The sequence below is a fragment of the Carya illinoinensis genome, chromosome 12, assembly GCF_018687715.1.
Source record: "Carya illinoinensis cultivar Pawnee chromosome 12, C.illinoinensisPawnee_v1, whole genome shotgun sequence".
Classification (NCBI taxonomy): Eukaryota; Viridiplantae; Streptophyta; class Magnoliopsida; order Fagales; family Juglandaceae; genus Carya; species Carya illinoinensis.
This window is the reverse complement of record NC_056763.1, coordinates 3724308-3739082: the sequence shown is the minus strand read 5'-3', so window position 1 is coordinate 3739082 and position 14775 is coordinate 3724308. Positions and strand designations below refer to the sequence as shown.

Here is a 14775-nt window from a genome sequence, read left to right as displayed (position 1 = left end):
CAGATTAGTGCACAATTACGCTTGCAACTATATTTTTTCTTATTACTATTTATTGTTACTCATAAATTATTTTATTACTATGTATAGATATTCTGAGATATTCTTCCTATCAAAGCGGCTATTAATTAATTTTAATTTGAACTTTAAAATATATTGGTTATTTTGTACTGTCGTTAAAAAAAAAAAAAAAAACCCTCATAAATAAACGAAAATTAGAAAAAGAAATATTGATTTTATTATTATGTTTTATAAACTCGTGCTTGTATCTGTATGAAGATAACGTCGCAACAAACGTTATTCTTCCAGGGAACCCAACCAGCGATATTCAACAACTTCATCTTCGAAAGTTTGGTCTTTTAGATTTTCCTTCACACGGCTCCCAGATTCTTAAAAGTAAGCCTTTCATTTCGAATGTCAGGGTCTTACTGAGCCATTCACATCCCTGTTCTTTATTTCTCTCTGTCAATATTTTTTTTTCCTCAAAGTTCGTCAACTTCGTTTATGGTGTTCTGGTATTTGGCGAAATAGACTGATTTCATTGATGGGTTCTACAGGGCAGAGGCTGTTCAAACGACTATAGCTCGGATTTTTTATACCTCCTGCTTTCCCGGGAATGTTGCTGTGTTATGATATATGGAGGAGTTCTCTGAGCAAATGGGATGTATTCTTTTATGGGTTTCCATGTGCTATTTAGGTTGCACCCCATTGGGCCTATTAGGGAGTGATTGTTCTTGACAAGGTGCTTGTACCTTCTTATTGGAAGTTTGGAACTTTGTTATCTGTCCACAGAAGAGTTCTTCAGTTTTTTACATGGCTGGTTTTCTTGATGGCTTATAATTTGTTGGTTTGAGATATTTGTTTCTCTAATTTATTATTCCGAATCCTTTTGGTTCATTCTCAGCTTAGAGCATGGTTTCCTGTTTCAAGAAATACAAGATGGTGTCTTTAGAAATTGATGCTAAAAACTGAGATACTCCTACGAGTTGTTTCCTGGAATTGGGTTTTGATTTATTTCGGAAGTGGTTTTTTAAGTATTCAATGTTATGATTTTTTCCCTACTTGGTTCGAGGGTCTTTGATTGTTAGAGTCAGGTTTCTAGATTTTGGACTCATGGAAATTGTTTGCTTTGGGATTTTTATGCTGAGAATTAAAATAAAGAGAAAAATCTCCATTGTGGAATTTGGTTAGTTCATTTCTGTTGAAGGGAGAGTGGAAATGGATTTGTGGGTGGTTGCTGTTGCAGCTAGTGCTGGAATTTTAGCTAAGTATTTGCGAAATCTTTCGAGGGATGGAAATAGCTTACCAGAACTGTCCCCTGGGGACCAGAACTGCGGGAAACCCAAATTCCCAGATTGTTCCTCCCATAGATTTGCACATAGAAAGAAACTGGGAGATCATATTTCTAACGAGAGGAAAGGGATTTCTGATGGAAGGCTTTCAGATGTATACCGAGTAGATGGTGCTTCGGCAGCAGAAGTGGCTTCCACTAGTCGGTCTGATGTTGAAAGGTTGCGATGTATAGAAATATATGAAGACAGAAATGCACTCTCTGTATCCAGCATACCGCCAAGATGCCCAACAAATGATGATATTGTGGAGCATGACGCTGGAAATAGGTCAAGTAGTGATATCAGTGATAATTTTCCTTATCCATTACGGGTTCCTTCTGCTGGGATGGGTTCTTTTCATGGTTCTTCGAGGAATAGAAGCTCTCTTAGAACTAAATGTTCATATGGTCATTTTATTAAGCCTCTAAGTTCCTCGGGAAGTTGTCTTGTGGCTCAACTATGCAAGAGACATGCTGAAATGGAAAATTATATATTTAGTTCTCTTCCATCACCATCCACACAATCTATGAGCCCATTATTTGTTACCGATGGAAGTGGAATATTAAGCATAGCGAATACTTATTTTCTAAATGCAAAAATTGGATTCGAGGAAGACAGGGTGCTTGGAGAAGCCTGTTTTGTTAAGAATGAAAATATATATGGCATTCCTCTGCTACCAACCATTGGGTCTTTGGAGTTCTTGACTAAGATGAAGAAGACAAGAACTTGTGGGAGTGAAAGTTTGAGCAGCTCCATCAAAATGGTTGGTGGAAAGCACATACATGTCCGTTCACAAGAAGGTATGGTTCCCATTTCCTTGATTCTTTTGTTCTATCTTAAGCACTAAATGTTATTTCATTAATGAGGGAATAATCTTCATTTCGATTGCTAAGATTTTTTTCAGAGGTCCCCAAGAGTAGCTTGCTTATTTGATTTCATGTCAATTGTTCTGTCTTTGTTTTTGTTATCAAGTTTTTGAAAAAGTTCCCCTCCCCTTCATTTTCGTTCTAACCAAATATTTGATGCTTGAAAGCGAAGGAAATCATTAGAGCTTCTTCTTATTATTATATATAGAAACTGGGAAATTATACACATAGGCTTCCTCTGTTGGAAAGCCCAAGAAAATGTGAAAACTAAAACAAAGCAAAATTTTGCTTTGATTGCTGAAGCCTCAAATACTTCTGGTAGATTGAGAATATCCTCTGCAGTTACTAGTTTACTAGGAGACTGTTAACACTTCATAGATCAATTCTATTTTCCAGATGAGGCAGAGCACAATAGTCCAGAAAGTGCACATTTGGAGATATAAGAGAGAAATTCAGTCCATAGCCTATGTGGGGCCTTCCCTGAAGTCTTCTAGTTTCTTGCCGGTGTCTTAGAATTTTAATTTATGTCCTTGAGTTTTTAGGAAGCTGGTTTAATTTTAAAAGAACAAGTTTGTATGAAGCTTGTTCAGTTTTATTCTTCCTTTTTTAATCTAAGTTTCTACCAGTGTTTTCTCCTCCCAATGCAGTGGTATGTACATTAGTAGCAGCACACGAGTATTTCAAGTATTGGGTCTTATTCAATTTGGTTTAGTGGTTCCCTAGTTCAATGGTTTCCTAATTGGCAGAACTTAGGTACTGTCTTTATGATCATCCTTAGGTTATGCAATTGTGCTGAAATGTTGCCCCCTAAAAATATCAGACACACACTGTCTGTTATAACTTGCAAGAAGTCATTCTCCCTGTGGCCTGAACATGAGCATCATTACTAAGAAGGTGGCAGAGAACTTGAAGCCTCCTCAGAAGACAGCAAGCTCCTAACAACAGCCACCTTGACTTTGGCCTTAATTCTCTGCATCGCCAGAGTTTTTATTGCCTCTCAGACAACATTGAGAGTAAATCGAGACTTCGGACCTTTGGGTTCTTTGTCCTTTTCTCCAGCTATTTGAGATTATTTTTTTCAGAGTTTTTAAAATTATTTTCTAAATTGAGGGAATTTTAATGAGCAAATGGGTGCTTACATAGGCATGAAATCTTAAGAATTCAGTGAGCCAGTGTGTCCATGCTTTTAAATTTAAAACTACTCTCTTTTCCTCATTTACATTCTCTGCAATTCATGGGCAATTAAGACGTAATATTATTTTTATTTGGTGAATTCTTATCCAACCTAATTGATTGGGGAATGTTTATATTTTTCGCGCCCCAAAGAAAGCCCAAGCCAAATCTAGACCTCTACTCCAAAAGGAATAGTTAATGTTACAATTGCATCCTCATATATATATGTAAATATACACACAGTTTTAATGACCCATAGAAAACTAAAGCCACATCCATACTTTACTTTAAAAACACTAATCACTATTACAATTGGAGCCCTTGAAATCATTATAAAGGCTGAGAAACTTTTAGGGGAAATCCCTGATGTCCTTGTCAGGCCATTTCATTATATAGGTAACAACTCAATTCTCACTTCTGGTTGGGTTTGTCTTTGATGGCATGCCCAAAGAAAGTGCAAGCCACATCTAGACCTATACTTTAGAATGATTAGTGAATGTTACAATTGGATCCCATTGGAATCATTAAAAAGGGTGATGAGTTTAAATTTCATCTAGTTGGGTGGGATAAGGTGTGTACTCCATTGAGATTGGGTGGTTTGGGGGTTTGCAATGTGAGGGTGTTTAATAAGGCTCTATTAAGGAAATGGTTGTGGTGCTATAATTTTGAGAGGGAAGCCTTATGGAAAGGGGTGATTGATGCAAAGTATGGGAGTGCAAGGGGGGCTTGGTGTTCTAATGAGTGGGGGACATATCGTGTGGGGTTATGGAAGCATATAAGGAAAGGATGGGGGGTTTTCTCCAGTAATATCAGGCTGTGTATGGGGAATGGCAGTAGAATCAGCTTTTGGCATGATGTGTGGGTGGGAGATATGGCTCTTAAGGTTACTTACCCTACTATTTTCAGAATTGCACGGCGATGGTGCCTGACTTGCGGGTATTTACTCATGATTCTCAAGAGTGGAACATCAATCTCACTAGGGAGGCACATGATTGGTAAGTGAGTGTGCTGGTGGAATTTTTTAACTTGCTTTATTATGCTACCCCTGCTGTTACAGCTGAAGAAAAGATGGAATGGAGACCCTCTAAGAAAGGGAAATTCTCGGTATGCTCTTTTTATGATACACTTACAGCTCAACCTTGGCCCAATTTTCCTTGGAAGAACATATGGTGGAGTAAAGCACCTTCGAAGGCTGCATTCTTTGTTTGGACAGCAGCTCTAGGGAAGAGTCTAACCATTGATAACTTAAGAAGGCGTGGTCTTATAGTTATGGACTGGTGCTGTATGTGCAAAAACAGTGGGGAAACAGTAGACCATTTACTCTTACATTGTGAGTTTGCCCGGGACACATGGAATAATTTCTTCAGCAGAATGGGACTAGCATGGGCAATGCCGGGAAGGGTGGTTGAATTACTTGCAAGCTGGAGAGAGATCTCAGGGACATCACAGATTGTAGCTATGTGGAAAGATGGCTCCTATTTGTATTCTTTGGTATATTTGGAGCAAAAGAAACGATAGACATTTTGAGGATCATGAACGCTCGGTGGAAGAGTTTAGGATTTTTTTATGGAATACTTTATTTATGTGGGCCATTGCTTTAGATTTCAATGGTCACAGCTTCCATGATTTCCTTGTAACAGTTTCTAGTTCTTAAAGCAGTGTATTCACATGTATACTTCCGGTGTACCTGGCTTACGCCTACCTTTATATCAATAAAATTTCTTATTACTTATAAAAAAAATCATTAGAAAGGGTAAGAACTTTTCCCTCCCAAGCAATGTGATATTTCATTCACCACTTTCCTTTACTCAATTTGGGTGTTACAATAGTTTTGCATCAAGCTGCTTCCAGGCTGGATCTTTTGTAAGAAATGTTGGATGCATTGAAGAGAAGATTATGTAATAAAAAAAGCAAGAGAATTAATGTTTGTTTTATAAAGTCAAAATTTCAGATCCCTGGAAATGACATTCGGTACTGTAATATAGGTTCCGGAGTAGTATTGTGCACACCTACCACAATAGCACAACTTAGTTCCTGCTCAGCAGCCTGTATAAAGCCTTTTAATTTGTCTCTTTATTCAGAGATTGAGAAAGTTTTCATGCAGCTTTCAAAGCATCTTTAAGGTGTGGTTGCATAGGAATTTATCCTTTTCTTATTCTCTCTCTGTTTTACATTAGTTTGATTTGTCTTCCAGAATCTTGGGCTTCAACTTCAAAATCTGTTCAAGTCTTAAAAATGTCTTTTCCCAAACTCCTATTTAACTAAACCCCAACCATTCACAAGTGCTTCTTGAACAAACTACAGCCAAACAATCATAATTTGCTAAAATTAAACATTTCTATATCAGATACAGTGGCAACATCAGTCCTGTGTCAAGCTTTCAATGCAAATGCCTGGCTTAAGAATTTATAAATCCTTCTGTTTTTATGCAACTATGGTCCTTGCTCTATATGAAGCAAGGATTTGGATACTTATGATTCATATGAATCTTCATCTGTATTTGGTAGCACATTTCTAGCTGATGGGAACAAGCTAACGGAAATGCTTCCTTGTATCTCTACTATGCAAAGGTCTTGATAAAAAAACTGATGGAACTCTCTATGCTAGAAAATATGTTGAACTTCTAGTGAATTAGGTTGCTGGTCTATTCTTGATTGATTGTGTCTGGCACTCCTTTTATTTCAAATTGAAGTTGTGGTTTTTGGACTATAGTAGCGTTTTCATATATAGGTGAATTGAAGTAGTTTTTTTATGATTTTGTATAAAAGCATTCTCAATGGTCTATCTAAATTTTTATCTAAAATAGCTAAGCTTGATAAAATAATCTCATTAACTCGATACCATTTTGCTGAGAGCCTTCGTAACAATAACAAACAATAAAATCAACAAGGAATATTCCTATCTCAGCCCCATGCTTTATCCAAGAAACTCATGGGAGAGCCTTTAACCAAAACTAAGAAACACACCGTGGATGTTAATTGTCCAATTACTCCACTTCTCCCTAAATACACACCTTGTCAACATATATGCATAAAAAACTCCCAATTAATGTCGTTATACACCTTCTCTAGGTCCAATTCAAAGAGAACACCCAACTCCTCCATTGTAATTCAGTTGTCTAAACATGGCAATAAGAACCGAATCTAGAATTTGTTTCCCCAAATGAACACGCTTCCATATTTGGAGATGATCTTCCCCAGCAATGTCTTCAATCTATTAGTAAGGATTTCAGTAGAAGTTCTATAAACTCCACCCACAAATACCATATCTGACATGGGCTGGGGTGAATGGAGCTCTAATGAGGTGAATGGTACATATTGGTTGGACAGTGGAAAAATATTAGAAGTGGTTGGGGGAGTTTTACCAACATAACAAATATGAGATGGGCAATGGATCCATAATAAAGTTTTGGTGTGATCGGTGGTGTAGAGATCAACATCTTGATGGGGTGTTCTCGCATCAATTCCACCTTGCTCAGACAAAGAATGCATCGGTGGCATAACATTTGTAGCTTTTAAAAAGATCTCAATTGGTAATGGATTTGATTAGAGTGACACAAGATTGGAATATGGACCCCTTCAATCTGTTCTATGCTTGGTTTTATTGCTCATTTGAGACAGGATGGGGTAGGCAAAATGGAATGGGCCATATCCAAAAGAGGTTTTTTTACCATATATAAGATGAGCTAGAGCCTCTCCAAGAAAGGAAAATTCACGTTCAGATCATTTTACCAAGTTCTAACGAGCCTTGGAATGACCATGTTCCCATTGAAGAGCATATGGCAGACGAAAGCTCCTTCAAAGGCAACTTTTTTCATATGGACAGCATCTCTGGACAAGATTCTCACCATAGATAATTTAAGGAAACGTCAGGCAATTGTGTTGGACTGGTGTTGTATGTGTAAGAAGAATGATGAATTAGTAGATCATTTGTTTTTACACTGCGAGGTGTTCAAGACCATGTGGGATGATTTTTTTGCGAGAAATGGATTGTTATGGGTCATGTCTCTTAGACTAGTGGATTTCCTTGTGAGCTAGAGAGGCCTCTGTGGCAACTCACAAGTGGTAGCGATTTGGAGAATGATTCCTATACGTATGTGTGGTGCATTTGGCAGTAGAGAAATGATAAAGCTTCAAAGATCGTGAGAAAACAATGGATGAGTTTAAAGTTTTCTTTTTTAAAATGTTGTTCTTATGGGCTGGGGCTATTGTTTGTAATGGGCTAAATGTCCATGATCTTCTGCTTTCAATTGTAAACTCTAATTATTCTCATGTATACTTTGTGTACTAGGGCTTTGCCTACTTCTACGAATAAAATTTCTTGATTATCTATAAAAATAAAAAAGAGGCTGTTTGAAGTCAAGCTGTTCTATAATGCATTGCACAATCATTGCATTTGAAGCAGTGCTAGAAAACAGCCTTTAGTTCATGAGATGGTGCCACTAAATATGCAAATGCTGTAAAGATTGTAATTAGTAAATTCTATTTTGTTTTCCATCCAAACAAGCAAGAGACTCTCTTGCATATATCCTGTGTACTTGGCCTATGCCTATTGATATTAATAAAAATTTTACTTAAAAAAGAAAAGGGAGTCTTACCTGTTAGGCCCTTCTCTCCATTCTCTGTTGGCACAAGCCAAACTTCAGTTTCCTTTGATGAATGATTTTTTTGGTTCTTCCTTGATGATTGGAGGACTAAAGAAATGGAATAAGCAACCAAAGGACCACCCAGCCAAGTATGATTCACTTCAAGTTTCCCCTGTAGGGCGCACTGAAATGAACCTGACGGACTTTCAAAGGGTTGATATCCAGAGAAGCAATTAATGTATCATTAACAGCTGTCTGGCCGTTTTGTGAGTGATGAACCCATATTGGGGGAAAACAAGGGTGATGCGGTCCAATAGAAAGAGACCCCTTTGTATGGTAAAGAGTGGTGCATTGCCTGATTTCCATAATTTCTTTTTTTCTTTTTAATCATGGGGGGAACCACCCCACGGCAGAGCCCTTAGGACTCACCCATGGAACCTAAACCCCCAGGAAGACTAGCACAGCAACCCACTGCCATGGCCTCCCACTTGAATCGAAGTTTGATCCTAGGGGGAATCGAACCTGTGACATAGGGCACATGCACACAAGTTCTCCCTTACCACTTGGGCTACTACGGGTGGGTGATTTCCAGAATTAAGATAGCACTCATATCTGATATCCAATTATCATACCTTCAAAGATCTCTTGCAATAGCATTGTTTTCTCATTGATGTCCATCTGGAGGAGTAAGAGCTCCCTAGAGGAGCCTTCTTTGTTTGGACAGCTGGATTAGGAAAGATCCTTACCTTTGAGGACGTGATAATTGAGTGGTGTCGTATGTGCAAAGGGGTAGGGGAAACATGGATCATCTCTTACTTCATTGTGAAAAAGCTAGTACTTTGTGGCAAGCAGTTTTTTGCCTCTTTGTGCTGATCTAAAAAGTGCCAAGATGGGCGGTAGATCTATATGCTTTCTGGAAAGGTGAATTTTAGAGTGATCACAAACAGATTAATTCTAAAAATGATCCATGTGTTTAATGTGGTGCATTTGGCATGAAATAAATCTATTACCTTTATAATTTTTTAAGCATCTTTTTATTCTATTGAATCACCTCATCATTTCATCTCATTTTATTATATTGACCCATTACAACCCTTGACATACTAGAAAGACCTTTCATTGAAAACGAAAGGTTTTCTACCATTGGTAATTACTAATTTAAAAGAGAGAGAAAAGGACTTTTCATATTAAAAGTGGTTATTGATTTCCCATCGCTTGCCTCTTGCTTTCCCACCACTTAACTCCTCCATCATTTTATTATTACTTTTTCAATAAAGAAAAAAAGACTATTTTTTATATGTAAGAAAAAAAAGACTGTCTTATTATAGCTATTGACTCTTTGTTACTTACTCATTTGTCTTCTTCACCTCTTAACTCTTATATTTTGAAATCATTATAATCTCACCAATGAGCTTTGATGTTTGTTGAGATATAAAAGATTGTCATTCCTCAACATTATAAGAAGATTCTTGCATTTTAAATTCTTTTACAACAGAAAATTTTGACAATTAATGCATGATATAGGTAATTATCCCCACGCATTGCGCGGGTCGACAACTAGTTATCAGTATTTTGAAGACAACACGAGAACAATGGAAGATCTCAAAGCTTTCATCTTTGATGTGCTGTACTTTTGCATGACAACCCATTTATGTTCCTTACCTTTACTTCCTATGTATACTTCCTATGTACTTGAATCGTGTTTTGATTAGTAAGAGAACTTTCTTTTTCTCTCTTTTAAATAACCGACTGTTTAAAAAACATATGAAAAATAAAATTCATAACGTGTTGCTAACACTTACATTCATCAGGGCCACCAGATGGAATTATTCTATTCTGTCTTGGGATTTATCTTGGCATAATATCTTCTATCATAACAAATAAAAGAGAAGTAGACAATCTGAAAGAGTTGTTGAAGCAGACTCAAAACTTTGTACAAGATCTACAAGATGAACTGGAGATGAAAGATTCAATTGTCGTGAAGGAGCTAGATAACGAAAACTATAAATCACAGAATCCTTCTGACAACTCCTACGACATGGCTTTAACAACGGTTTCCACTGAACCACATACTGAAAGTTCAACAAAGTATGCTGATAAAAAAATATATGATTGGACTGTGGAGGAGAGCTCTGAACCTATGAGTAAAATTGAAGCAGAACTTGAAGCAGAACTTGAGATGTTGGAGCTAAACATAAACTCATCTAGTGTGGACAGAAGACTTTCTGATCTTGTTGAGGTAAGCCCGTCTTTTATCTTTGTATGCTTTATAACAGGTTGATAATTTAACTTCACCAGTCAATGCTGCTGTAACATTTGCATTGGACTGGATGTTCAGCTGTACCATTCCCTTTCTTTCCATATATCTATTTTTTAATTATGTTGAAAAAAATATTTTTTCCTTGTTCAAAATATATGCCAAATTGTAGTATGTTGATGCAATAATCTACTTACATCTTTGGAGTTTGATATCCCATTTTCTATTTTAAGATTTTTTATCCAATCCCTCATTGGTAGGAAGGATGCTTCTAGTTTTGTGGGAAATAACTTCAGTAGATTTCACGAGGATTCGAAATTTCCAGAATGCTTAATGTGGGGGCAGACTTGTCTAATGTGGAATGGTCCCTGATTTTGGAATTCAAGTAATTACCATAAATTTTTATTTTATTTAAATGTTATTGACCTAAGTTACAGACTTAATAAATTACTTCAAGTTGACACTTCACAAAATCTGTTCAAAGACTCATCTTTTGTTATGTAGTTTTCTAATAAATAAATGTCGAAACTATGACCACAATACAGGATATGGTGCGGTCCCTCTCCTCAAGTTTAGTTCCTACGTTTCCATGAGTTTGACCCTAGAGATCTATAATGCCCCAAGGAAGGCTCAAACCACATGGTCTATACTCCAAAAGGACTTGTCATTGATACAATTGGAGATCCATTATAACATTATATAGAGAGAGAACTTCTTCTTCCCAAGTAATGTGAGATTACATACACCACCTACCGTTATGCATCATATGAGGTGTCACAATCTCCTCACTTAAATTCCTGACGTCCTTGTCGGGTCAGTCCATCGTAGGTGACATAACTCATGCCCCATATTTTCTGGTTGGGATAGACTTTGATATCATTTGTAACGCCCCTATGGAAGGCCCAAACCATATGGCCTATAGGTCAAAAAAACTAGTCAATGATACAATTGGAATATTATAAAGAGCAAGAACTTCTCATTCCCAAGCAATATAGGATCCTATACACCACCTACCCTTACACATCATATGCGGTATCACAAGATCTCCTTATAAAGGGAATCACAGTACTCTCTGAATGTTATGACATCTATGTGATTTAGTCACCATCGGCAATCAATAACGTTATAGTTGGTCATTCAGTCAGGTAATCTAGTTACTATCGTATTCTGGTACTCAGAATGCACTCCATGGACATGGTAGCATAAAATTATTGCTTGTAAGCCAGATTAATGTTGCTGACATCATAAATATCAAATTTAATCATAACAAGGACCCTATTGGTGGTTCCAGCCTTTTGAAGACATTTTTTTTTTTTTCTCTGAAAAGAAGCATGTGGGGGCATACATAACATTAACTTTAAAGAATGGAAACTAATTTTCCCAAAAATGCCACAGATATATTGCTCCTCATTTGTATAGATTATATGATTTTTTTTTTTTCATAGTGAGGTGAATTTGTTATGCTCTTTGTTTAAAATTGTTAATAGAGCTTCAAATATTTGCAGCTTGACCTGGACTTTGCTGATTTTGCTCAAGGTGAGTTGAGAGCAGACATGATCAATGACCGAGCTGCACAACCCAAGTCAAATGAAGATGAAAGGGACACCTCCACCCCTCACTCTGGAAACTCTGCTGTTTCACCACGAGAACTGAGCTTGCGTCTGCATGAGGTTATACAATCCAGGCTTGAAGATCGTGTGCTGGAGCTTGAGACAGCGCTCCAAAACAGCCAGAGAAAGTTAAACCTCATGGAATCAGGGCCTGCAAATTCTTGGAAGGAGTTTTCTAGCTGTGAACGGGTATATTCCTCTGTCCGAGAAAGTTCAATTGCTCAAAAATGCAATCCTCTTGCCCAGCCTCTGTTTTTAGACGCAGACAGTGAGGCTAATATAGACTTGGTTAAGACAGATAATTCGGAATACCAGGTATTACCATCATGGGTCTATGAAAATATGCATCAGAAGGGCTCCAATCAATTGGGTGAACATGCATACAAGCATCAAAATGGTGGGATTGGGGGTTCCAAGCCACATCTCACAATAGATGACGACATGTCGTCTCTGGAGTTCTTTTCTAGCAAGAGGAGAGCATTTGGAGGTCACACAACTGAGCTTCAGGGATTGAAGGATGTTGGCGTGGATGAAGATGGAAAGAGGGATTGGGATGATGAAATTGAGCAGCAGTTGATCAAGCAGATTGTCGAGAAAAGCAGGAAAGGTTCTCCTGTTGTTATAAACGCACAAAGAGTTATGTTCTTAGTGGACGAAAATTGAGGCACCTGAATGAAATATAATTTTAAGTTTTGCAGTGTATAGGATACAAAAGAATAGTTACATTGGCTCAACCTTTTCAACGTAAAATGTATATAACTTGAAATCAGTTAAAATCTACACCTTAATCTATTAAAGCTATCAATTAACACTCTAAATTATACAATTTTGACAATTTGCATCCTCGATGGATTTGTGTCAAGTATCAAGAAAAGAACAAGACAAGCTCTTATTGAACAAGAATGGAATTATGGGAGGCAATTCCAACCTCCACATACAGGAATCAAGTCCTCAGATACCCACACCTCCCCTCCCGTGCCCATTTTATACTAGCTATAATACAAACTCCTTCCTCAAGGAGAAAACCCAAAATGCCCCGTTTAACATTCCTTTAAAACACCCTGTCTATTACACATAAAATGCCACGTTTCACTTACAGAATCAACATAAAATGCACCGTATCATTTACAGACCACACCTCTCTTTTATAAGCTCAAAACGCACCATTTCATCAAGTAAAACCACCCCGTTTTGCCTTCTCTTTTCTCAACTGTCGACCCCTCCAGACTTCCTTCTCGTGCCCATAACAATTTGACTGTAAAACTTAGAAGGTAAATCTGTGGCCACAATATAGTACGTATCTATGAAATACATTAAGAGAGGCAGATTAAATTCTAGTGAAAAATCATGCAATTATTCTGGACATAAAGTGAAGGAAAACCGTGTAGTTTATGAAGGGCTTTAATTTGTTGGAGTGAATGACAACCAAAGATGACCCTCAAATTTTTCATTAACAACAACACTAACTGCAAAGTGAGGTTTGTTATTTCATTCTGTGCTTTAAGATTTATTCTCTTTGTTGTTTACGTTTATGCCCATTTTCTTTGTTTTGATGAGTTGGAGGAGGAAATGAGATGAAAAAATATATCTGTTAAGGATGTGTTTTATACCAACAATTGCACGGATACCTGTAATGAAATAAGAGGGCAGCACGAGGTGCTTAGTGGAGCTCCGATGTCTAAGTTAGAGAAGTAGTCTCGAGTAAGTGTATGAATGAATATAAATGTGCTATCTTTCGGTGTTATTCATAGAGGTGTGACGTAGTAAAGATGACCAACCTTTAGAGTATATCTTGAATGCTGTATTAATTAGAGTGATCTTCTTCCTAATAAGTTGGAGGCACTACCTATTATCTTCAATGTGTATCCATAAAACTCATCATTGGATTTTCACTTGGCTATTGGGCTTTTATTATAACGAGCCCATGGATACCAAATATCCCTTCCAGTTATTCTACTAATTTTCTTCGTGGCAACACATGAGAAATTAAACATATCATGTCTTCTTCTCTACCCCACTGGCTTTGGACCAGTGGCAACTCTAGGATCTACCCTGCTAGCTTTATGTTAATTAAGGTATTTCCTTATGCAGGTAGTGAATTCCCTGCACGCCCCATACGTGACGCACGTCCGTAACTGTTCCCTTATTTTCACTCTTTGTTTTCAAGAATGATAAATGACAGTGTACAAAAGATCATTCAGTTTCTCAAGAATCTCTCATCATTGCCTTCTTTTGGCTGCCTTTTCCATTTCCTTGGCTTATTTTCACTTTTCAAGTTTTTCCATTCCTCGCAATCCCTTTTTGAAAACTCATAATCCCTCATCTCTTCAAACTCATTCTCTTCAGTATAATCACCAAATGGCTCACTACGGCTCTTCTCCCTATCAATCTCCAGTGGAAACCCCTTCCCTTCTGAAGTTGAATCCTCTAAGGGCCAAACGTCCCCTTCTTTCAAGGGATTTACCTAGCACTCCACTATCATCGCTTGAGAGTTGAAAAAGTTAAGGACTTCTTGTCATGTTTCCGATTTTGTCGAATGCATCCTTCCTCCCAAGGGCGCTGGTGCTGTAGATAAGGAATGTTTCTTTGGGAGAGTTGCTGTCATGGCTTGTGCATTGTCACACGGATTGTGCCTCCCATTCTCATGCCATATGATGGCGTCTCCTTGAAGCAAGTGTCTAGTAGACTGGACTTTTTGTTCCTTCATACATCCACTAATGTCGAAAGTCCTTTCCAAGTCGATAAGCCACTTATTGGCTCTTAAGGATCCTTCTATTCCCATGAAACTCAGGTATCTATATACTAGAAATCTCTCAAACGAACATCCTTGACTTTCTCCTCTAGGAAACTCTTACCTAGCATTTTTCCCTTGCCCCATTTAGCTATAGCTTCCGTTATTGCCCGCCCTCCTTCCAATGGAGGGTTTCTAGCCTCCTGATCTCCGGACCTCGGAGAA

General features: G+C 37.6%; 1 protein-coding gene across 3 annotated transcripts; it reads left to right on the top strand.

The window, feature by feature from the left end:
• The first annotated feature begins 258 nt into the window (after positions 1-258).
• On the top strand, positions 259-12637 carry LOC122290049. Of its 3 annotated transcripts, XM_043097566.1 has the most exons (4): positions 259-393; positions 555-2128; positions 9764-10191; positions 11715-12637. In XM_043097566.1, exons 2-4 carry the CDS (start codon positions 1216-1218, stop codon positions 12480-12482), a joined length of 2109 nt encoding a protein of 702 aa, XP_042953500.1. In that variant the 5' UTR covers positions 259-393; positions 555-1215; the 3' UTR covers positions 12483-12637. The 3 variants fall into 3 exon arrangements, with proteins under 3 accessions (XP_042953500.1, XP_042953501.1, XP_042953499.1); XM_043097567.1 differs by having other exon boundaries at positions 281-2128; positions 9773-10191; XM_043097565.1 differs by having other exon boundaries at positions 281-2128.
• The last annotated feature ends 2138 nt before the right edge of the window (positions 12638-14775 follow it).